Raw genomic sequence first — 25669 nt, 5'->3', positions numbered from 1 at the left:
TGTCCCCTTGAGGGAATGCAGAACCTGAGACAGACAGAGGGAGAGACTGAAAGAGAAAAGAAAGAAGGCTAGTGGGGGAGCTTCAGCAAGCCTTGGGCAAACACATTTTGCTCTTTTACCTTCTCCAATCTCCACTCATACACTCCCAATTCCCACTTTTTACACAATTTCCACTGAGTCGGTGTAAGAACATTCCATAAAGTGACACAAATAAAAATGCTGACGTACCACCATGAAGGTAAATTACAGCACTCCCAGCACCTACATGTTCAGGATGGTTGAGTTTATATATGATTGTGTTACATCACCTAAATCCCAATTTTTCAGAGTCCACACAACTGCAAACTCACTCCTATATTAAAACAAGCAACTCTGGGCACTCAGCCTTTGAGCGTTGAGACTGAGAGATGTTTAGGGAGTCATGAGTTCACTGAACAGAGGAATTTGGCAATGCCTATATCTCTGTAGGAGAACAAAGGTCCAAACCTTTATGGTTCTGTCGGTTCCAGTCTTACTACATGGTTGTGCGACTTAGACATAAGGCAACAGATCAGATGTATGTGGTATTTGGTTATGGGGCTATTCCACAGAGTGCCGGTCCTTGACGTGTAATCTCGAATAACAAATACGGGTACATTTTGAAGCATCACAGTAACTTCATTGTTCTTTGTCAATCTTGAACAAACTTGGTATACGTAGTAGTTATGGCCATCGTCAGCACCAGTTTTGATGTCGGGGTCAAACTTACAAACTGTTAAAAAATTTCACCCTGGTTCACGAAATCAGTGTCATTAAGCGGCCATTTCTGGGTGTTCATCATCTTAACGGCTTCAGTCATGTTCAAACTTCTTTAAACGAGGTATTTGCAGCTCAATCTCACACTTTTTTTTTCATGCTCCTGCAACGAAATGAGTCACATTTTCGATGCAATTTTTATTATTTTTATTTTACTATTTCTAACCCTAACCCTACCCCTTCCCCTAACCATAACCCCCACAGAGCCCCTGTGGCACCTCGCATTTCGTGATACTGTCACAAAATGAATTTGTGCTCTCGTCACAAAAATATGGCGCTTTTCATGAATCACTGTCTGGTCTGTATCACAGACCATAGATTTATTTACTTTTCGTGATGCCATCACAAACTAGTGTGAGATTGGGTTGGGTATTCCTTGTGACTACAGCTCGAAACTTGTTTGATCGTGCTCCAGTGGGGTAAAAATTTGAAGCCGAAGGAGTGTTTGTTGCAGTTTGTTCAAAGTTGAACAACTCAATCACGTCTGGCTGAGGGCACAGCTCCTAAACTTTCGTTTTCGGGTAGGTTGCAAGGTCTGCACTTTATAAGCCAGCCTGTTAAGAGGCAAGTCGGATGAAGCTATTTCATCCTGTTTTTGGATCATGGGCGATTGTAGTAGAACGGCGCCCTGTGGAATAGGGGTGTTACTTTGGCAGATCCATGAATACTGCTTGAATGACTGTCTCAATTGTTCAGTTGCTTAGGAATATCACTTGCAGTGTGAGGGAGCACCAGCTGTGGCATTTTGCGCAGGTAGTGCGTTTCTCTGTGTATGTCTGCATACGTAGATGTCTCAGCGCTGATAGCCCCAGTGGCTGGAGAAGGCAAAGGAAACGCCCATGTTTCACCTGGCTGCAGCAGACAGATAGTTACTTTTGAAAGAGGAGGTTGCACAGCCTGTATATATACTGGACAAACCCTGCGTCTCTATTTTTCTTTATTTTATTATTTGGTCACTAAGCATATTAAAAGATTCCAACTTGGAGCAACTGTTCCTCATTTGTACCTGAATATCAGTTTTTAAGGAATTACATTTGCAGACTCCACAAATACTATGTTTCACCTGCTCTCCACAAGGAATAAAAACTTCTCTCAAAGTCCAAATATGCTTTAATAGTGTGGTTTGTCTTCTTCGTCAAAGTATACACTGTATTTTTAGTGTTCAATGAACTGTCTGCTGCTATGTATGTACTTCAGCAATTAAAAAAACCCTGCTGTGTGACAAACGGAAATGAGCCCATTAAACTCCCCGAGCACCTTATATCATATTGCTGTCTCACTGTCATTTGCACAGAGAACATTATACTGTGTGATGAGTTCAAAGTTTTGCAATTCAATGCACACTGTCGGGTAGTTCTGAAGATGGTATATTAAAAAAAAAACAATCTAATTAGCTTATCACTCAGAAATACTGTCATTTAAAGGTGAATTTCATTCAACTCATTTAACTTAACAAAAGATCATCACTGAGCCAGCCTATAATAATAAAGTTGGGACATTAGCAGTTCCATGGCTCTGATCCTATTTTTTCCATCTAATGTCATCTACTCTACTAGAGGAACACTATTCTAATAAACTCCATCTGATTGTACAAACCCATCTCCTCCCATTATGAAGTAATATACATATATATATATGACTGAACTGCCATTATAAATCAAGCCAAATAAAATTCATCCCAGAGGAACATTTTAGGCTTGTCTTTGTGTACAGAGAGGATTAATGCAAATATCTGTGTGTGTGTGTGTGTGTGTGTGCGTGCGTGCGTGCATGTATGTAAAAATGAAAGCACCTATAGGGCTTCCGACACAAGCAAAAACTAAATTATGCTAATAATGAACTGCCTGACAAAAACCTTGGATGGCTGAAAAAGCCTTTCTCTAATGCTCTGAAACACCTCGTTTGAGCCATTGACTTGATAGCAACTTGATTTCTGGTTTAGTTTTACCACTCTTCCAAGTGGATTTTCAGTCTTAAGTGAACAGATTCAGTTTCGCCACCATCCGCAGAGACAGTGTCTCTACTGAGAAGCAAATGGACAGCAAATATCAATACACAAAATGAGTATCCCAGTAGAACATTTCACGATTAAGAATATAATGAAAACCATCAAAATAACAAGAACATGAGCAGGATGAAGAATAATCATAGTCATCAAGTCAGTTCCTATGGCCATTTCAGGAATAAAGCCCACTGTGTGAGTAGCATAAACTTAGATGTCTGCTTCAAAAGTCCTCAAACAAGTTGACAGTTACTGTCACAGCCAAAAAAGAACTTTGTATTCAGTTTGTTCAGGGGAAGGCACATGGATAGACAGATAATTCACACTACAGATACAAGATGAGGCAAATAAATTCAACAAGGGAGCGTAGAGAGGAGAAGTGAAAGGTAATCATCTGCCGGTTTGTCAAACACCACAAGGCAATATCACTGGTGATACAACCGTTTATTATCCACCTGCTCCATAAAAACAAGTAAGTCCAATCCTCATGGCAGCTCTGAGTATCTCAGTGTAGACATGTGGGTGTGCATACATTTACATCACATATGGGCCATGGATACTGTAATTACAGGTATGGAGTGACTGAAGAGTGCACACAGACAATATGCACATTTACTTGGAAATTATTTCTTTATTCTTTTCTTTCTGTACAAGAGACATTTCTCATGTCAAAAGGAGAAAAAAAAGATACAAAACTTGTTCTGCATTTACAGAGAACACTGAAGATCTGCAATTCCTGGCAGATGCAATAACCTTGGTGCTCACACGCTTTTCTGAAAGTGTCAATTGTGTCTGTGTGTGTGTGTGTGTGTGTGTGTGTGTGTGTGGTTTTAGCTATACTGTACTTATAATCAATATATACTGTACAAAGAATAAATGTCTCTAATGCAAAGTGTGGTCAATCAAAACAGCAAATATTCTCAGGCTCAACTGTAAGTGACTCCTGTACACTGACTCCTGTTTATGTCCTTATGTTTCTTGGAATCTATTTAGTTCTTTCTGCTTTCTATTGTTCCTTGTTCCTTGTGTTCATTGTCTGCTGTCCGCATCACTTTCTGTGGGCCCTTCTGTGTCTGTCATGTGTCCTCCTTGCGGGTTGTTCCTCTGCCTCCACCTTGTGGCTGTCTTTGATTTTCCATCTGTGGGGTTGTCTGTATTGATCCATGTCCTGGTTCCTAATGTTTTCTGTGCTTAAGTGTTTGTGAGCCCTCATGATTGTTTCACTGTTTTACCCTCATCTGCTTTGTTTTGTTGTTGTTGTTGCTGCTGTTGGCTTTTATATATATATATATATATATATATATATATATATATATATATACAAGGTCTATTAGAAAAGTATCCGACCTTATTTTAAAAAAAAACCCATATGGATTTGAATCACGTGTGCTTGCGTGAGCCAACCTGTCGGTTGCGTCATTCACCTGAGCAGGCTTTGAGTGAGGAGTGGTCCACCCCCTCGGCGGATTTTCATTGTCAGGGAAATGACTGAGAGACTGCTGCTTTGCTTGATCAAATTTTTTTTAGAAACTGTGAGGCACATCCATGTGGACACCATTCGAGAAATTCAGGTGGTTTTTGGTGAAAATTTTATGGGCATCAAAGACATTAAGGGATGTTACTGTCGCTTTAAGGACGGCCCACAGCAGCTGTAGGGCGCGCCGCGCTCCAGCTGCCATCGACAGGCTGAACGACCATTTAATTTCTAAACGGATCGCTCTGTGGATCCGTGACCATCGTGTGCACTTTCTCTGGTTATCACAAGAGCTGGACATCACCCATTTTCCTGCAGATTTCACTTTTAACAAGAGATTTTGTCATGGAAAGCCGAGCGGACGCTTCGCGCGTCATGATGGATTTGCTGCTGGACCGACACAAAACCACCTCCGTTTTGGTCTCACAGGACGGCTTTGAGATGGCGTTCAGATAGCTGTTGGTGGTTTTTCAGTCAAGTGATTATCCAAGAAATTGTGGATGTGACTGGACATGCCAGAACATGTTCTGTGACGCTTCATCACGGCGTTGCTTTGCGCGTCGCGGCACCGCCGTGAATAAGCACTGAAAGGCATGTCCCACTCGACTGGGACATGCCTTTCAGTGCTTACCAGTCGAGTGAGTATCAGAGAAATTGTGGAGAGGTGGACATGTCCCAGCTTGTCGTTCTGGCACTCCGAAACGGAGGTGTTCTTTGTCTCGCTTGCCGTCGTGACGCGCAAAGCGTCCGCTCCTTTCCATGACAAAAACTCCTAGTTAACAGTGGAATGTGCCGTTCATTTCCAAACTGGGCGCTGTGTTTTATCCGGGACGTCGTCTGGACTAGCACAGGAATTGTGAAAAGACGTGGACATCAGCACTTTTTCGGCAAATTGAGACAGACGTGCGGAGGAAAGCAACGCCGTGATGAAGCATCACAGAACATGTTCTGGCATGTCCAGGCAGATCCACAATTTCTTCTTCTTTTTTTTTTTAAATGTCGGATACTTTTCTAATAGACCTCGTGTGTGTATATATATATATATATATATATATATATATATATATATAATTTATTTTTTTTACTGTCTGCAGTTTTGTTCCCATTGTCTTTGTGGTCTGGTTTTATCTGTTTCATTCCTGTGTTTATTGTATCATGGTTGTATTTTTGTTGAGACTTCCTATTTTGGTGTTCTTGGTGGGCTTGTATGTTATGGTTACTTTTTTCCTGGGTCACTCCCCAGCTGTGGTCCGGTAGTTATTTCCCACACCTGTCAGTTATTTGCTAATTAGTTCCTTTGTGTATTTAAGCCTGTGTTTGCCCTTGTGAGTTTGCTGATTCATTTACACTGGTTATGTTGCTTCATGTCAGTTACTTGTGGTTTGCCAAGACTTGTGAGAATGCTGCACATTGCTATCCCCACTGATTCTGTCACTGTTAATAACTCTCAGTAATAGTTCTGGTTTGTTATTTCCTTGTATGGTTTGTTAGTGTGTTGACTTTAACTCCCTCTGCTTTGGGATTGTTTTGAGTATTTTACCACTACTGTAAATAAATCACCATTGTTTGCACCCTACTCCCCCATTTTTTTGAGCCTGCTCTGCAAAGTGAGTTCACTTTGACTTTCGCTAAATCAGAACAAAAGGAAACAACCAACATATGAACCCAGCAGGCAGTCTCCTGGATTTCAAAAAACTCAAGTACATTTTTTCAAAAATTGAATACAGTGGTCCCTCGTTTATCGCGGGAGTTACGTTCTAAAAATAACCCTCAATAGGCGAAATCCACAAAGTATTCAGCGTTAGTTTTTACAATTATTATAGATGTTTTAAGGCTGTAAAACCCCTCACTACACACTTTATACACTTTTCTCAAACAGGCATTAACATTTTCTCACTTTTCTCTCCTGTGTAAACACTCTCAAGTTCAAACCTTAGTAGAAAAATAAGACCAGTATTATAGAATCAAACCAAAGATCAAAACCTGTTTTCAGGCCCAAACTTTTTTTGAGAAATAAAAATAGAACATTTCCTATAAATAATTATGATGGCTTTTAGAACTAACAAACTTAATTTTAACGATCAACCTGCAAGGTTGGACACATAAGAAATTATTAATAGTGACTGACCAGTATTTCACAGTTCCTCTGACCGTGCGTCTTCGTCCTGGCGCCGCTCCGCTGTAGCGTCTTTTTCCACTGAGTGACACCTCGGTGCAGGTGTTTTTTCTGAGTGAAGCACACAGTTATGGGTAGTTGTTGGCTCTCTTTTGTCTTCTGGGCGAGAAGATTATAAACAGACACACGCAGAACACAATGCGCGTGCTCTACCTTCGCTCACTGCCTCTGGTGTTACCGTTGCAGGGTACGGATGCGGGCCCCGCAAAGAATCCAAGTCATTAAAAAGATGCAAACCTCTCTCAGTGGCCACGGAGCTCTGCGGCTGCGGTTACCAAGACCATGCAGCGCTGCAGATTTTTCCGCAAGAAGTCGCGCTTACCGAGCCCGCAGACTCGGTAAGCGCATCGGAGGCGGTGATGCCGATTGGTGCCACAACCGGCCCGCCTGATAAGGACGCAGAATACAATGCGCTGTTAAAAAAAAAAAAACGCAAAAGGTGAACCGCGTTACAACAAGGGACCACTGTATATTGTTTAATTGCTATCACAGCTGCTACACCCTGAGCAAGCAGACAGCCTTTATGAATCAAGCAAGGGATTTGGTGGAGGTGAACAAGTGGATTTGTGACTGGTTTCCAGAATTGTATTCATTACAGGACCTTTTTGATATGGGTAAACTTCTGACTGGGTACATAGTCCTGAGGAATACTTGTGGTCTCGTGACCCTTACCATGAGAGTTCAGCCACTAAGGAGACACAGAACCAGCTTGTTAGTCACACACCCCAGGACAGTGAATTATTTTCTGATATCCACACAGCCGCCTTACAGCCTTCCACCCACAACACACACCCAACTTCCATTAACCGGAGTCGCCGACTGAACAGTCCTCCCTAAAAATTGGTCCACCCTGCTTTCACTGTGCATGCATCATTTTGGACCACAGCAGCACGTCTGAGAATGACTTTCTACACCCAAAGAAATCAAAGGGAATAATGTGATTATTAACCATCAGATGACAAGGTAAACCTCTTAAATTATTCTAAAGTCAGTTTTAAGCAGAAATGAGTTTGTTTAAACAGAAACAAAGCAATAACCACCTCATTTTGCTACTGAGGCATCGAAATGACATAGGCGCAGCAGAATGTCAGACGTCTGCCATGCTGCTGTTCTGCTCTGTTCGGTCTGCCATCTTTAATTACAATATAATGCTGAATTTATGTGGAAACGATTGTTGTAAAAAAAACTTCAGATATCTGTTGCTGCGATAGATGATGACTTGAGTGCAGTTTGAAGTAGAAATGAGGTGATAATCTGTGGATCGCAGCTGACACTTAGAAATGAAAATGCGGACGCGCTGAAATGACACATGCGCAGAGAAGGCAGGAGAACCCAATTTTTAAGGGGGGCCGTTTGGTCGGCGACACCGGCATTCCGGAAATGACTGCCACACCCACAACGACAGACATAACCAGCCTGCAGTCACCTATTGCCTCAGCTCAGAACTTCTTGTCAACACTACAATCCCAGACCATAGACCTAACAGCTCTTCACCCATACACCTCAATTATACAGGAGATATTGGGCAGACTCCCACCTTCATGCTGGATCCAGTCCTCATTGATCAGATCATGTCCACACTCCACAGCACCTCTCAGCATCCTGCAGTCTCTCCTCCCTCAACAGTTAGACAAGCTCCCTAGCACAACCTCCCCTGGGCCGGATTCTAGGACCTCTTCTCTGTCACCACAGCCTGCATCCCACAACCCTCTCCAGCCGCTAATGGTTCCCTCACCATCACAGCAGACGGAACTGGCCGAGTCTCTTAGGTCACCGTCCTCATCAGACACCACCTGTGACTCAGGGTGTGCAGGCTTCTGCAGGCCACCCACTCAGCCTTTGGTCTCTACAATTGATTGTACTAGGATAGGACATTTAACCCTTTGAGTGCCCCAATTTCATTGACTTAGTGTGATCCTGTTTTGTTGCACCCATGTACTTCTGTTTTGTTGCATGCTGCAGCCAGACTTTTGACACGAAGCAGAAAGTTCGACCACATTACACCCATTTTGGCATCCCTTCACTGGCTTCCTGTCCCAGTGAGATCAGATTTTAAGTTTCTGCTACTAACCTATAAAATTATTCATGGACCAGCACCTCCCTACCTAGCTGACCTAATTAAACCTTACGTACCGGCGCGAGCTTTACGTTCTCAGGGTGCAGGACTACTTTGTGTCCCTAAGGTGAATAAGAAGTCTGCGGGTCACAGAGCTTTCTCTTATCGTGCCTCTGTTCTGTGGAATGATCTCCCTGCCTCAATAAAACAATCAGATTCTGTGGAGACTTTCAAGTCCAGACTTAAGACGCACTTATTTTCCCTTTTATATGGCTAGCATACTGGTACAGTTTTGTTTTATGCTTTTTACTCTTTTAATTCATTTATTAGTAATTGGAGCGGGCCGCGGCCTCAACTTTACCTAAATTCTGGGTCTTTTAATGAAGTTTAGGGCTTGTGGCTGGCGATCACCTTAGTATTTCTTCTGTTTTTCTTGTTGTTTAATGCTGGCAAATTATACAATTTTTTTTGTCTTTCTGATGCCTGATTCTGTTTTTTTCTCTCTGTTTAAGGTGCAGCTCCATCCAGAGATGGGAGTTGTATTTGTGTTGGCGGTCCTCCTGTCCTGTGCGCCAATAGCATTTCTTGTATATTTGTCCGTGAATTGTTCTGTAATTTATGTTTGTAGCATGGCCCAAGCAGAGGGTCACCCCTTTGAGTCTGGTCTGCTTGTGGTTTCTTCCTCAGAGGGAGTTTTTCCTTACCACTTTTGCACTGGGGGTTGGTAAGGTTAGACCTTACCTGTGTGAAGCGTTTTGAGGCAACTCTGTTGTGATTTGGCACTATATAAATGAAAATAAATTGAAACTGAAATTGAAATTGGATTGGTGCACTCCCCTTTTGTTGAATCATGAATCTGTATCACGAGGGTCTTCCTAGTTTCTTTGTCAGCGGTTTCTGCATTGCAGCCCCGTCTCCCACCTGGGCTGTGATTTTTGGTTTTGTGGGTTTTTTTGTTGTTTTCTTGTGTGGTGTCCCTGTTTTTGTCGAGTGCCCGCTGATTTTTTTATTTATTTTTTTGGTTTCCATTTGGTTTGGGGGGGGGTGTTTTGGGCCATTGCAGTTGCCGATTTGGGGGGGGGGGGGGGTGTCCTATTCTTGGGAATGTGTTTAGTTCCGTCTGGTTTCTATGGGTTCCCTTGTGATCACTGTCTGCTGTCCACATCTTTCTGTGGGCCTTTATGTGTCTCTCTCTCTCTCGTGTCCTACTAGTGGGTTGTTCCTCTTCCCCCACCTATCTTTTGATTTTGCATTTGTGGGTTTGTCTGTATTGATCCATGTCCTCTGGCTCCCTCTGGTGATGGTTCCTACTGGTGTCTGTCTGTGAGCCCTCATGACTATTATACCCTCATATGTTTTGTTTTTTTGTTTGTTTTTGATATTTTTACTGTCTGCAATTTTGTTCCTATTGTCTTTGTGGTTTGGTTTTATGTTTCATTCCTGTGTCTATTGCATCATGGTTGTATTTCTGTTAAGACTTCCTGTTTTATTTTGGTGTTCTTGGATGGCTTGTATGTTTGGTTACTTTCTTCCTGTCACTCTTCAGGTGTGGTCTGTTAGTAATTTCCCATACATGTCAGTTATTTGTTCAGTAGTTCCTTTGTGTTTTTAAGCTTGTGTTTGCCCTTGTGAGTTTGCTGGTTCCTTTACATTGGTTATGTTGCGTCATGTCAGTTATTTCTGGTTTGCCAAGACTTGTGAGTATGTTACACACTGCTGTTCCCTCTGATTCTGTCACTGGTAGTAAATCTGAGTCTTAGTTCTGGTTTGTTTTTCATTATGTGGTTTGTTTGTTCGTGTGTTAAGTTTCACTCCCCATTGTTTTTCTCTCCTCAGCTGCCGTGGGATTGTTTGGACTATTTTGCCACTATTGTAAATTGTTTGAACCACACTTCCTTGTTTTTTCAGACTGCTCTGCAAATTGGGTTCACTTTGACTTTCCCTAAATCATAACATCAGTCTATGTTTTTCTGTCCATGTTTGCAGTTATACACATGCACAAAAACACAAAATACTGCATTATTTGTATTGACATTAGTGTTTAAGCTTTTTCCCCATTTTGTTTTGTGGTTTGTGTATTCTAGCCTGTAGACACAGTGAGAGTGAGACAGCGAATGCAAGATCACATATGAATGCAAATATATAGAGGTTTACCTCTGGCTGCTGTCTTTTCCCAGGACACGATCTCCCGGTGGATCCACAGGGGATGGGAGCAGGTTGAGACAGGAAGTCAGAGACTGGCTGGAGTCTTCTCTGGACACTGTGCACACATCCGAACATACGAGTTTACATTCAGCATGTTTCTTCAAATTCTTGGACAAATTTTAGCTGACAGAACTTAAAGCTACAGTGCACCTGAGCTGACAGAACTTAAAGCGCCAGTGTTTAGGATTTAATGTCATCTAGTGAAGTTGCAGACTGCATCATGTTGTTGCCAATCACGACTGCCTTCCTTCACATTGTTGCTTCTTTGGCAACAGAATGTAGCCAAAGATTACTGCACATTTTCTTCAGTCTTCCGGCCGCACTGCAAAAGACGAAGTAAGTATGTCCCATTCAGGCTACTGTAGCAACAGTGCAACATTGTTGCATTGTTGCTACAGATGCCCGTAGTGGGCCCCCTCATGGAGGCCCACTCCCTCCATGAGGGGGCCCACTACGGGCATCTGTAGCAACAGTGCAACATAGTGACTACTGTAGTAGTGGGGCACCTAATGAAGGGAGTGGGCCTCCATGAAGAGGCCATGTAGATATAAAGAGCTAATGATAAACTTAGGAAAACTCACTGAATGTCAATTTATGGATTCCTGGACATGTTAGAAAATCTACATCCTTGGCCAATCTTGAGATGCCTGTGCATGGGATTGTTTCACATGGGAATGTCGTTGCACGCTGACAAACACACAGCCCTTGACAGATTCTTAGTGCAGTCTGATGGCTTGGAAATTCCAGACAATTTGGGTCTGAGAACCCGCTGCAACCTTCGCCCTCTTTCACAGCTGTTGATTTAAAAGCCATCGCCTCCTCTGCGACTAAGGACTTCTTGTTTCATCAGAGCCCCATTAGCCGTCTCATGCTCAAGGTTGCTGTTGCACCTTCGTGGTTAACGTAGCAATCATGGGGCACACAAGGCCCCCACCGTATTTCCCCCCAATAGGCAATCCCCTACTTGATCCGTTACCCAGGTGTCATGAATCGGAAGAGGGATTGGATATTGACACCCTACAGACATGAGATAATTATCACTAATTATGAATGCTATATTCCCTTTCTGGGAATATACGCCATAAAATCCTACAAAGTGTAGCTTTAAACTGACAGTGACACATTCCGCTCATCAAAAATAACTGCATATTTATCATTTAAATGAAACCAAATATAAAGTAGAGCACCTTGCTAATACAGCACAAACCTCCGGCAACACTAGATTCCAATTCCAAAAAAATTTAACCTCAAAAAAATTTTCAAGGTCAAAGTCCAGTTAGAAGTGGCTTTTCATGAGTCAAATTAGATGTGATCAAATGTCAGGAGTATGTTTATAGTTCATACACTTGAATTGATGTTTTTTTGTGGTGTTGTCAGGTTTTTTTTTTGTTTGTTTTCAACTTTTTCTATTTCTGAATTCTTTTTCAGATATTTTCACAGAACACTAACTATTTTTGCTATGTACAATTTGTTACTGCTTTTTGGCACTTGGTTTCCGATTGATAATTGTAAGACAGACAAACAGGCACTGGAATGTCAAATGGTCTTTTCAATATTAAACTAACGTGTTGCCCGTGGGGATCCACGGACTCCAGACTGGGTAGTGTTTATAAACTAGGTAGCTAACATTTTTCAATGTTCCATTTTGGCAGCGTTCATCCATTACCCAAAATACATAAGCATACCAAACGGCAAATGGTAACTCTCCCCAGTTTCTCTGTGCTCAAAGTCATAGACACGCATGCACACAGAAGCCACTTGGCTATTACAATGTAGAAGATTCACATGTCCACAAAACATGTCCGGCTCAGGGGTTTTGGTCCTGCCCCTTGTCTGGGGGTCGTGCCTCGCCCTCGACGGCTCAGTGGTCCCTGCCTGGGCTTGGGATTCGGACATGCTGGCTCTTCAGCCCTCATCCTCGCCGGTGCTCGCTCCTCCCTTGGGGGATCATGGCCCATGTGGTGGGGTTCTGGGGTGGCCCCTCCCATGGGCCTATGCCAGTGCCCTGTGTGCTTCCCCTTGAGTGCAGGATTGTTTCCCCTGGCAGTTCATCGGGCTGCTCTGGTGGCCCTGGTAGGTGCCCTTCCTGGCCCCTGGGTCCTTCTAATATCCTTTTTCTCCTTGTTTCTCCTGGGGCTCTGCATCCTGCACCCCTTTCCATCGAGGTACATGCAATCACCAGTGTGGCTCCTGGCATGCTGGAGTGGCCCACTTCATATGATGAGGTTCTGTACTTTTGTCTTGGTCCAAAACACCAGCCACAGTAGTGATCAGATATTTAGCTGTGGGTCTCTGTGTGTGGATGGCCAGGTGGTCGTGGCCATCACCACAATTCGGTTTTGAGTGTTCCCAAGGGGATCAAGAATCTGGTGTCCTAGCATAGGGCATGGATGCTCACTAAATAGACAAGACTGTTGCTGTCACTGATGCTGTTTATGTGTGGTTGTCTGTCCTGGTATGTTGCCTCTTTGGTGTCTCACATTTTTCATCACCTCACAGCTATTACCATCAAAAATGTTTGAAATCTGTCTCCATGTTGTTTTGGTGGTCAGCCCTTCCTGATAGACATTATCTGTTAGCTTTAAATAAAATGTTATAGGCTGATCAGGAAGGGCAGGTGAAGGTCACACATGCACACTACGTTCACTCACATACTACTTGCTATCTGTCTTGCAAGAACAAATTGCAAATATGTGTTTATATAACGGCTGAGCAGATCCTTGTCATTTGATTGGTGCTTTGTATGTCACATGACATGGATTATTCGTCCCATTTGTGTTGCATTGCATTTAGAGTGTAGTTTGGTTCTATTTAGAGTGCAAATTTGGTTCCAGTTTGGTACCATTGCACTCTGCGCGTGCAGGCACACACACACACACGCGCGCGCGCGCAAAACAAATCCACTATGCTGTGTGGAGGCTGTTAGCATGAAGTTAGAATGAAAAGCTTTTTCCGCTACACTGAGGACGTACACAGTCTTTTTTGTTTTTTTGTAGTGCACAAGCAACAACCCCGTCGTGTGAGCGCACACGCGCAGGACAACAACACAAGCGAGACAACGATTTGATTGAGCTAAATGACGGTGCTAATTATTGTAACACACACACACACACACACACACAAAATCCACTCCACTGTAAGCCATCTGGATGCATGAAGAGCTGTTCAGATGAAAAGGTGACGTGATTTTTGGCAGGACTGAGGAACTACACAGTCTTTTTTTAATGGAAGTCAGCGCACAGCATCACTGGACTACACGTCACAATTTGGACTTTAGTAGCAGTGGAACACCAAAATGTAAGTCCCTTTTCTGTTGTTTATAAATTAATAAAATATCAAATGACAAGGATCTATTATAGCAGTTATATAAAACAAATAATGAATATTTTTACATTCTTTCAATGGAATGAATATTTAATTCAGTGAAAGCTGTAACAAACCAATGCGGTATGTTCCAGCTTTCACCTCATGAAATATTCATACCATTGAACTCATAAACTTTCATTATTTGTATAATATATATATATATATATATATATATATATATATATGATTCTGCCAGTTCTACATTTACCATCAAATATATATGCAGACAGAGTGAGAGAGAAAAAAATGTCCACAAAATCCATAATCTGGATCAGATCCGGATCAAACTTTGTCAGGCGATAGTGAGTGCCAGTCTGCAACTCACTTTCAAATGTGAGAGTGATTGGGGCATGCTTGGTTGTGTTTTCAACGTTAAATTTAAATGGTCACAAAATCGGGATCAAACTTTGTCAGTCGATAAAGGATACCAGCCAACATACAGTAACTCAAATATGAAAGAAATTTCATCTTTTTTGACAGTGGTATGAATTTCTGAAAATGTATTCAATGTTAAAGATAGGGATTTTTCCCGACTTTGACCTATGACCATGAAAGTTGAAGCAGTTCTTGCCCATGAAGATACGAATCTTCAGTAAAAAAAAAAATTCATTGCAATATATGAAAAACTGTGGGCTCCAGGCTGTCCATAGACAAATAGACAAGCAAACAAACAGGGGCAAAAACATAACTTCCGCCAACTTCGATGGTGGAGGTAATTAAACCCAAAATGATTACAGCATTAAAATAACAATGGAGTTATTCTAGTTATAAAAAGGTAAAAGATGTGAGAAGATATGAGACCATACTGTTTTAAACAATGTAGTATCTAATTTTAATGCAACACTTGACTGAGCAATGTGCAAGAATGTGGAAAAAGTTGGCATTGAAGCACATATCTGGCATATTGTCATATCTTTGTAAAGTTCCCTCTGTGTCTGAGTCCACAGGGCAAGTGGCACAGTTGGAAGAGGAACACAGTGGCCTCAAGCTGTACACTGCTGGCCATAAATTGCTGTGAAACTGCTTGCTTTTTAATAAAGGCTTCAACAAGCCACCTGAGAGAGGTAAAAAATGAGGAGTGCCAATGAGATTGTGTGAGTATTTGTGGGCTTGTGTAGCTGACTGTGTGCATGGACTGTGCATCCAGAAAGTATTCAGTGTTTCACTTTTTCCACGTTGTGTGGTGTTTTGTTACAACCTGATTCCATAAGGACAACATGAAAAGTTTTTTTTTTGTACGTACATTTTTGCCATGTGCCTTTTACTAAGGAGTGGCTCCCGTCTGGCCACTCGACCATACAGTCCTGATTGGTGAATTGCTGCAATTCAATTAAATTTTAATTTTCATTTATATAGCGCCAAATCACAACAGAGTTGCCTCAACGCGCTTCACACAAGTAAGGTCTAACCTTACTAACCCCCAGAGCAGCAGTGGTAAGGAAAAACCTCAAGCAGACCAGACTCAAAGGGGTGACCCTCTGCTTGGGCCATGGTGCAGACACAGATTACAGAACAATTCACAAAACAAATATACAAGAAATACTGTTGGTGCACAGGACAGGAGGGTCTTCAGCACAAATGCTACCACACCCATCTCTGGATGGAGCTGCACCTTAAACAGAGAGAAAAAAACAGAATCAGGCATCAGAAAGACAAGAAATACAGTGTAAGTTTTCAGCATTAAACAACAAGAAAAACAGGACACTAAGGTGATCGCCGGCCACTAGCCTTAAGCTTCACTAAAAGACCCAGAATTTAGGTAAAGTTGAGGCCATGGCACGCTCTGTTTCCTAATAAAATTAATAAAAAGAGTAAAAAGCACAGAACTATACTATGCCAGTATGCTAGCCATACGAAAGGGAAAATAAGTGTGTCTTAAGTCTGGACTTGAAAGTCTCCACAGAATATGAATGTTTTATTCATGAGGGGAGATCATTCCACAGAACAGGGGCACGCTAAGAGAAAGCTCTATGAGCTGCAGACTTCTTATTCACCAGAGGGACACAAAGTAGTCCTGCACCCTGAGAACACAAAACCCGGGCCGATACGTAAAGTTTAATTAGGTCCGCTAGGCTAGTAGCAGAACCTTACAATCTGATCTCACTGGGACAGGAAGCCAGTGAAGGAATGCCAAAAATGGGTGTAATGTCAAAAGTGTCAAAAGTGCTTCATGTCAAAAGTCTGGCTGCAGCATTCTGAACCAACTGGAGAGCCCTAATGCTGGACTGCGGTAAACCAGAAAATAGAACATTGCAGTAGTCCAACCTACTAGAGATAAACGCATGGATCAGGGTCTCAGTAGTAGCCATAGACAGGATGGAACGAATCTTCACTATATTTCGCAGATGGAAGAAAGCAGTCCTCATCATATTTCTAATGTGGAGGTCAAAAGGCAATGTAGGATCAAAAATTACCCGAAGGTTCCTCACTTTGACAGTTGAACTGTTTGGGTTTAGTGGTGGTTCCAGAGTAGCATATATAAGATGACTAGAAGTAGGTTTAGGTTTGAGATATTCCACGCGCGTTGTAGGTAGCAGACACAAAATCTTTGATATTGCTGGAACAACGATTGGGGCTTCCTCAATTTCAACATCATCCAATGTAGTAATGGGTATTAAGTTTGCAAAGTATATCCCTCTATGATTTTTATGGACACTTCTACGGAAGCAGGCCACAGTCTCAACTTGTTGAATTTCTCTCCCTGGAAAATAAACTGCACTATCACCATAGTGGATTTTCTGCACTAATTTCCCCGCTAAGCTAATAGATTCCACACCCACATTTGTCATAAGCCTTGCAGAGTCTCTAATCACCTTCTCTGTGACCTGCTGTAAATTCCTAATGTTGCCCTTGCTGTAGGCGGCGCCTTCCCCAGTAGGGTGGAGGCCATCAGGCATCAGTAAGCCACGGCGGCCCCAGAAGAAAGGCCAGTTATCAATAAAGCTAAACCCTTGCTGCCTGCAAAATTGCACCACCCACCTATTTAACGATGTCAGCCTGACAAACGCCTCATCAGAACCCCGGGGGGAGGGGAGGGGACCAGAGACTACTAATCAATGCTGACATCTTTTTGGCACAGTCACAACTCTTCTCTATGTCCATTTTTGTGACCTCTGAGTGCTTCATCCTGACATCATTGGTGCCGACGTGAATAACTGTGTGACTATATCTCATGTCATGTTCCTTAGTCTGTCTTCCCTTCTAGTGATAGGGTGATAGTATCCCCTATCACTAAAGTCCAACGTTTCGGCCTGGAGACAGGAGTGGAAGTCACTCGTGGGCTCAGAGAATTCACATCAGGCAAATCCAAGGGGGAGAACCGATTCACAGTTCGCAGTGGCGAGTGTGATTGGGGTACCACAACCGGGCACCAAGCCCTACGGGAGTTCCTCCACCTAGCCACAGTCCGAAAGCCGTCCTCTACAGCCGGCATTTCTAGGCTGACGCTAATCGGAATGCTAGCCGGCCCAACGCTAATCTCATCTGTCGTGCTGGTAACATCTAACTTCACTGAGCTCAGAAGCTGTTCTAACTTACAGACACGGCTCTCTAAGAGAGCCACCCTATCTTCCAACATCACGCGGGATTTAAGTAGGGTGTAAAATAGTGTACTTTGTGCACTAGAAAATTCAAGAGTATAGCCAAGCAAGCACAAGCTAACAAATAATGAATACCCTAACCACTCCTAAGGCTCACACAGGATTCACACAGAAGTAAATAAATGAATTAAAATTCACAGCAGTAAACACTGAAAAAGTAGCAGAAGTATTCGACTTGAGGAACAGTAAAATAAAACACTCCTAAGATTAAGACAAGAGTAAAGTACTAAGCTAAAATTCACAACAATTACACTAAAAACTAACAGAAGTATTAAAGAAATGGGGGTGGGGGGGGATCAAACTAGCTAACGCAAGCTAACCGCTAGGGAAAATGCTAGCCACTCCTAAGATTTACACAGGAGTAAAATAATGACCTAAAATTCACAGCAGTAACACTGAAAAACTAACAGAAGTATTAAACGGTATTAAAAAGTAACAGCGGGGGGGATGTTAATCGCTAGCAATTCACAACAGGACTGTAATTAAATAAGATTCAGAGTAGATACACTTAACAACCAGACGAGTACTAAACAGAAATAAAAGAAACATATTCACCTTGTTCAGCCCCACTCAGTTTTACAAATGGAGGCATTTCCGTTTTGTCTTAGGACTTCTGGTGAGCGGCGTTTTCAATATAGAACAATAATACAATAACATGCTTTTGGAGGGCGGTATGCATTTTCAAGAGGCCCGACGTCCACGTCCAGTCGCCCAAAATGACAGCTATTCGTCCGAGTTAGACGAGGGCGAATAGCTGTCATTGCGGGCGACGGGATGGACGGAGGGACTCAGAAAAATGCATACCGCATGACAACAGCATGTTATTTGCATTATTATCACTTTTTACTGAGATACACAACACGTAACGCGTACATAAAAAGTTGGTTCACTTAACTTCTGCCTTGTCACCTGGCGCGCACGCTGCTGTTCAGATTCAGCAGTGCGTCCTCATCAGTCGGAGGTCACTAAAATTAACATTGAATCGGTGTGTAACTTTGCAAAAACAGCTTCTCTCCCCCTGCCATCCCCTCATTACCCCATTCCCGTAGAGACGGTGTCTGCTCCCAGACCACCAATAACCAGCAAAAATCTATTTAAGCAATAAAAATTCAAAAAGAAAAAATAATATAGCACCTTCAACTGCACCACAGACTAAAACAGTTAAATGTGGTCTATTAAACATTAGGTCTCTCTCTTCTAAGTCCCTGTTGGTAAATGATATAATAATTGATCAACATATTGATTTATTCTGCCTTACAGAAACCTGGTTACAGCAGGATGAATATGTTAGTTTAAATGAGTCAACACCCCCGAGTCACACTAACTGCCAGAATGCTCGTAGCACGGGCCGGGGCGGAGGATTAGCAGCAATCTTCCATTCCACCTTATTAATTAATCAAAAACCCAGACAGAGCTTTAATTCATTTGAAAGCTTGACTCTTAGTCTTGTCCATCCAAATTGGAAGTCCCAAAAAACAGTTTTATTTATTATCTATCGTCCACCTGTTCGTTACTGTGAGTTTCTCTGTGAATTTTCAGACCTTTTGTCTGACTTAGTGCTTAGCTCAGATAAGATAATTATAGTGGGCGATTTTAACATCCACACAGATGCTGAGAATGACAGCCTCAACACTGCATTTAATCTATTATTAGACTCTATTGGCTTTGCTCAAAAAGTAAATGAGTCCACCCACCACTTTAATCATATCTTAGATCTTGTTCTGACTTATGGTATGGAAATAGAAGACTTAACAGTATTCCCTGAAAACTCCCTTCTGTCTGATCATTTCTTAATAACATTTACATTTACTCTGATGGACTACCCAGCAGTGGGGAATAACTTTCATTACACTAGAAGTCTTTCAGAAAGCGCTGTAACTAGGTTTAAGGATATGATTCCTTCTTTATGTTCTCTAATGCCATATACCAACACAGTGCAGAGTAGCTACCTAAACTCTGTAAGTGTGATAGAGTATCTCGTCAATAGTTTTACATCCTCATTGAAGACAACTTTGGATGCTGTAGCTCCTCTGAAAAAGAGAGCTTTAAATCAGAAGTGCCTGACTCCGTGGTATAACTCACAAACTCATAGCTTAAAGCAGATAACCCGTAAGTTGGAGAGGAAATGGCGTCTCACTAATTTAGAAGATCTTCACTTAGCCTGGAAAAAAAGTCTGTTGCTCTATAAAAAAGCCCTCCGTAAAAGTAGGACATCTTTCTACTCATCACTAATTGAAGAAAATAAGAACAACCCCAGGTTTCTTTTCAGCACTGTAGCCAGGCTGACAAAGAGTCAGAGCTCTATTGAGCTGAGTATTCCATTAACTTTAACTAGTAATGACTTCATGACTTTCTTTGCTAACAAAATTTTAACTATTAGAGAAAAAATTACTCATAACCATCCCAAAGACGTATCGTTATCTTTGGCTGCTTTCAGTGATGCCGGTATTTGGTTAGACTCTTTCTCTCCGATTGTTCTGTCTGAGTTATTTTCATTAGTTACTTCATCCAAACCATCAACATGTTTATTAGACCCCATTCCTACCAGGCTGCTCAAGGAAGCCCTACAATTATTAATGCTTCGATCTTAAATATGATCAATCTATCTTTGTTAGTTGGCTATGTACCACAGGCTTTTAAGGTGGCAGTAATTAAACCATTACTTAAAAAGCCATCACTTGACCCAGCTATCTTAGCTAATTATAGGCCAATCTCCAACCTTCCTTTTCTCTCAAAAATTCTTGAAAGGGTAGTTGTAAAACAGCTAACTGATCATCTGCAGAGGAATGGTCTATTTGAAGAGTTTCAGTCAGGTTTTAGAATTCATCATAGTACAGAAACAGGTTACAAATGATCTTCTTATGGCCTCGGACAGTGGACTCATCTCTGTGCTTGTTCTGTTAGACCTCAGTGCTGCTTTTGATACTGTTGACCATAAAATTTTATTACAGAGATTAGAGCATGCCATAGGCATTAAAGGCACTGCGCTGCGGTGGTTTGAATCATATTTGTCTAATAGATTACAATTTGTTCATGTAAATGGGGAATCTTCTTCACAGACTAAAGTTAATTATGGAGTTCCACAAGGTTCTGTGCTAGGACCAATTTTATTCACTTTATACATGCTTCCCTTAGGTAGTATTATTACACGGTATTGCTTAAATTTTCATTGTTACGCAGATGATACCCAGCTTTATCTATCCATGAAGCCAGAGGACACACACCAATTAGCTAAACTGCAGGATTGTCTTACAGACATAAAGACATGGATGACCTCTAATTTCCTGCTTTTAAACTCAGATAAAACTGAAGTTATTGTACTTGGCCCCACAAATCTTAGAAACATGGTGTCTAACCAGATCCTTACTCTGGATGGCATTACCCTGACCTCTAGTAATACTGTGAGAAATCTTGGAGTCATTTTTGATCAGGATATGTCATTCAAAGCGCATATTAAACAAATATGTAGGACTGCTTTTTTGCATTTACGCAATATCTCTAAAATCAGAAAGGTCTTGTCTCAGAGTGATGCTGAAAAACTAATTCATGCATTTATTTCCTCTAGGCTGGACTATTGTAATTCATTATTATCAGGTTGTCCTAAAAGTTCCCTAAAAAGCCTTCAGTTAATTCAAAATGCTGCAGCTAGAGTACTGACGGGGACTAGAAGGAGAGAGCATATCTCACCCATATTGGCCTCTCTTCATTGGCTTCCTGTTAATTCTAGAATAGAATTTAAAATTCTTCTTCTTACTTATAAGGTTTTGAATAATCAGGTCCCATCTTATCTTAGGGACCTCGTAGTACCATATCACCCCAATAGAGCGCTTCGCTCTCAGACTGCAGGCTTACTTGTAGTTCCTAGGGTTTGTAAGAGTAGAATGGGAGGCAGAGCCTTCAGCTTTCAGGCTCCTCTCCTGTGGAACCAGCTCCCAATTCAGATCAGGGAGACAGATACCCTCTCTACTTTTAAGATTAGGCTTAAAACTTTCCTTTTTGCTAAAGCTTATAGTTAGGGCTGGATCAGGTGACCCTGAACCATCCCTTAGTTATGCTGCTATAGACGTAGACTGCTGGGGGGTTCCCATGATGCACTGTTTCTTTCTCTTTTTGCTCTGTATGCACCACTCTGCATTTAATCATTAGTGATCAATCTCTGCTCCCCTCCACAGCATGTCTTTTTCCTGGTTCTCTCCCTCAGCCCCAACCAGTCCCAGCAGAGGACTGCCCCTCCCTGAGCCTGGTTCTGCTGGAGGTTTCTTCCTGTTAAAAGGGAGTTTTTCCTTCCCACTGTAGCCAAGTGCTTGCTCACAGGGGGTCATTTTGACCGTTGGGGTTTTACATAATTATTGTATGGCCTTGCCTTACAATATAAAGCGCCTTGGGGCAACTGTTTGTTGTGATTTGGCGCTATATAAAAAAATTGATTGATTGATTGATCAAGCTGGGTGCTTTAGCTGCTGTTCATTGTCGTACTATCCATGAAAAAATCATCCGGAATATCCATATTGGGACCAAAACACACTTCTCACATTTTCATGTTATCCTATGCGGACAGTTTGTTTTTTTCCCTCTGCGGACAGTTCTTGGGCTGCACGCATGCTATGACGTCATTTGTTTACGCACAGCGAGCGGGTATAGCCAGATACCGTCAACGTAAATCTATGATACCGGCCTAGCAACGCCCCGGTAAAGATATTACATGGGTACAAACAAAAACCTTTTTGAAAGGCTCAAAGGGATCGACTCTGGCTCATCCACGGGTCATAACAGAGTGGGAAGATGACATGAAAAAGTGGTCCTCGATTATTTTTAACTACTTTGTGCTCTCGACAGGGATGGTTTGGCTATGAGGAACTACGAGCTCCGCATTGCACAGCGGTGCGGAGCACATATAAAAGCACAATCAAGTTAAAATACTACCCGACAAGTAGTACCACCGTAATGCCAAGATTACGTAACGTTAATACGAGGTCTCTTAGATAATAAACCGACCCTTTTATTTTTTTTTTTAACTATATGGATTTGAATGACATGCGATTACACCAATCATGCTTGAACCCTCGTGCGCATGCATGAGTTTTTTCACGCGTGTCGGTGACGTCATTTCCCTGTGGGCAGGCCTTGAGTGAGATGTGGTCCCACCCTCTCGGCTGAATTCCTTTGTTTCACACGCTGCTCGAGACGGCGCGCGTTGCTTTATCAAAAATTTTTCTGGACCTGTGAGGAATATCCGAGTGGACACTATTCGAGAAATTAAGATGGTTTTCTGTGAAAAGTTTAACGGCTGATGAGAGATTATGGGGTGTTTCTGTCGGTGTAAGGACTTCCCACGGAGCGGGACGTCCTGCAGCGCTTCCAGGCGCTGTCGTCGGCCTGTTTCGAGCTGAAAACATCCTAATTTAAGGCTTAATTCACCCAGGACATCGTGAGAGAACAGAGAAGATTCAGAAGAGGCTGGCATGAGGAATTTATGCGGGCATTCCACTGTTTAAGGACATTTTTTTAATGAAAGACGTACGCGCAAATTCGCCGAGTCGTTTCCGTGACGACTTGGCAAATCTGTGTGCGCCGCGACACGAAAAACACCTCCGTGTTGAAAACCATTTGTAGAATTCAGGCGGCTTTTAATGGCTTTCAACAAGTGAGTAACTGAGAAATTGTTTAACAGCTTGGGCATGTTCCAACTTGCCCGTTAAGATTTCCAACGGAGGTGTTTTTCCTGCCGCGACCCCCCGCGGTCGGGTCCAGCCCGACATGCGACTCTGCCCGCACGTTCTTTCATTACAAAATGACCGTTAACAATGGAATGTCCGAATAAACTCCTCATGCCGACTTCTTCTGAAAGTTCTCTGTTCTCTGACGACTTACTGCGTCAACAGAGCCTGAAATGTGGAAGTTTTCAACTTGAAACGGCGAGACGCTGCCGCCTCGAAGCGCAGATCGCCGTCAGGCGCCGTGGACCGTCCTTAAAGCGACACTACCAGACCAAAATCTCTCATCAGCCGTTAAAATTTTTACCGAAAACCAGCTGAATTTATTGAATGGTGTCCACTCAGTTGTGCCTTACAGTTTTGAAAAAATTTTTATCAAACAAAGCAACAGTCTCTGAGCCATTCCTAAACAATGAAAAAAATCGACGAGCGGGTGGACGACTCCTCACTCAAAGACTGCCCACAGGCGAATGACGTAACCGACAGGCGTGAAAAAACTCTCGCATGCCCACGAGGGTTCAAGCATGTCTGATGTAATCATACGTGATTCAAATCCATATGGTTTTTGAAAAAAATAATAAGGTCGGATACTTTTCTAATAGACCTCGTATACGTATGGTGTTATTTCATGCAGTGCTTGGTTGTATAAACCCCAAATGAGTAAATTAGATTGCAGCTAATGCTACAAACACAGCTTACCCGTTTATCTCACTAGCATCCACTGTGACTTCTTCAACGGAGCATTGTCGTCCAACCATTTCTCTGGGTAAAGATCCAGCGGTGTGGGTTTTTTCTCCATAAAATAAAAAGAACAGACATTGGGACGTTTGGGTGGATTTTTCAAATTCAGCTCCTTTAACCAGCACTGGAGATCCTCGTCTTTCAATGAAGGAGGGAACAAGTTAAATGCTGCTGATCCACAGCACTCAGATCTCTCCTTACCATGTTCAAAACATCATTCTGAAAGCGATAGTTTCCTCTTCTTCCAGTTAATGTGGGACTCACAAACTGAACAATTAATGATGTTCATGTTTGGACACTTCTAGCATACTGTGTTTCCATGTCGCTAATAAAAGACGCAGTGACAAACCGGAAGATGCTTGACAAAATGGAGCCGCACACCCTGACTTCCTGAATAAGGTGAATACAACTGTGTAAAGTTCGGAAGAGCATCACATCAGCAAACAATCCACTGGAAACCACTGGTAGCAGAGATGGTTGTACTTCTGGAAGGTCCTCCTCTCTCCACAGAGGAATGCTAGAGCTCTGACAGAGTGACCATCATATTCTTGGTTACCTCCCTGACTAAGGCCCTTCTCCCCCCAACTGAACAGTTTCAGACAGGCGGTCAGCTCTAGAAAGAGTCCTGGTGGATCCAAAGTTCTTCTATTTCCAGATGATGGAGGCCACTGTGCAGCAGAAATGTTTCTGTGCCCTTCCCCAGATTTGTGCCTCAAGACAAACCTGTCTCGGAGGTCTACAGACACTTTCTTTGACTTCATGTTTGGTTTGTGTTCTGACATGCACTGTCAACTGTGGGACCTTATATGTAGACAGGTGTGTCTTTCCAAATCATGTCCAATCAACTGAATTTACCCCAAGTGGATTCCAATTAATGTGGAGAAACATCTCAAGGATGATCAGTGGAAACAGGATGAAGCTGAGCTCAATTTTGAGCTTCATGGCAAAGGTTGTGAATACTTAGGTACATGTGATTACCATATTTTTCGGACTATAAGTCGCACTTTTTTTACATGTTTTGGCTGGGGGTGCGACCTATACTCCAGAGCAACTTATAAACGAAAAATATACTGGTAGATTCTCAATTAATTTACCATAATAAAACAATTTTACGTGACAGAGTCGCTCTATGTTTTAAAATAGCCACCGGAAACAGAAATGCAATGCATCATGGGCACTGTAGTATGGCGGTCGCCCTATGGGTCACGCTGGTCACGATAAGCAATCAGAGAACAGAACATTGGACGCGTATTCCTCACCTCACCCAGACAATGTGTGAAACAGCATGTGAACCAGACAAACATGGTGCTTGCTGTTATTCCGGGAGGGCTAACAAAACAGCTTCAACCCTTGGATATCAGTGTTAGCAGAGTGTTTAAGTTGATGCTGAGAGCTGCGTGGGAGTACTGGGTGAGAGACGGCGGAGGATTAGCGTCTGCACTTGGAAGGAGCTGGCATCGATACCACGGGGAGGTCATGAGCTGCGCAGGTAGGTGCTGCACAAACATTGGCAGCTGACATTATGGTCCACAGTGTGTAAT

The 25669-nt window shown here is 42.4% G+C and overlaps 1 protein-coding gene across 1 annotated transcript in view; it reads right to left on the bottom strand.

The window, feature by feature from the left end:
• Positions 1-25669, bottom strand: part of ccser1 (coiled-coil serine-rich protein 1) — a 592747-nt gene that overhangs the window by 435094 nt on the left and 131984 nt on the right. Inside the window, exon 6 of the mRNA XM_034170482.1 lies at positions 10658-10763. Coding sequence (XP_034026373.1) covers positions 10658-10763 — 106 coding nt within the window. The remainder of the gene's footprint in view (positions 1-10657; positions 10764-25669) is intronic.

Source organism: Thalassophryne amazonica, chromosome 5, assembly GCF_902500255.1.
Source record: "Thalassophryne amazonica chromosome 5, fThaAma1.1, whole genome shotgun sequence".
Lineage (NCBI taxonomy): Eukaryota > Metazoa > Chordata > Actinopteri > Batrachoidiformes > Batrachoididae > Thalassophryne > Thalassophryne amazonica.
This window is presented reverse-complemented; position numbering and strand designations above follow the sequence as displayed.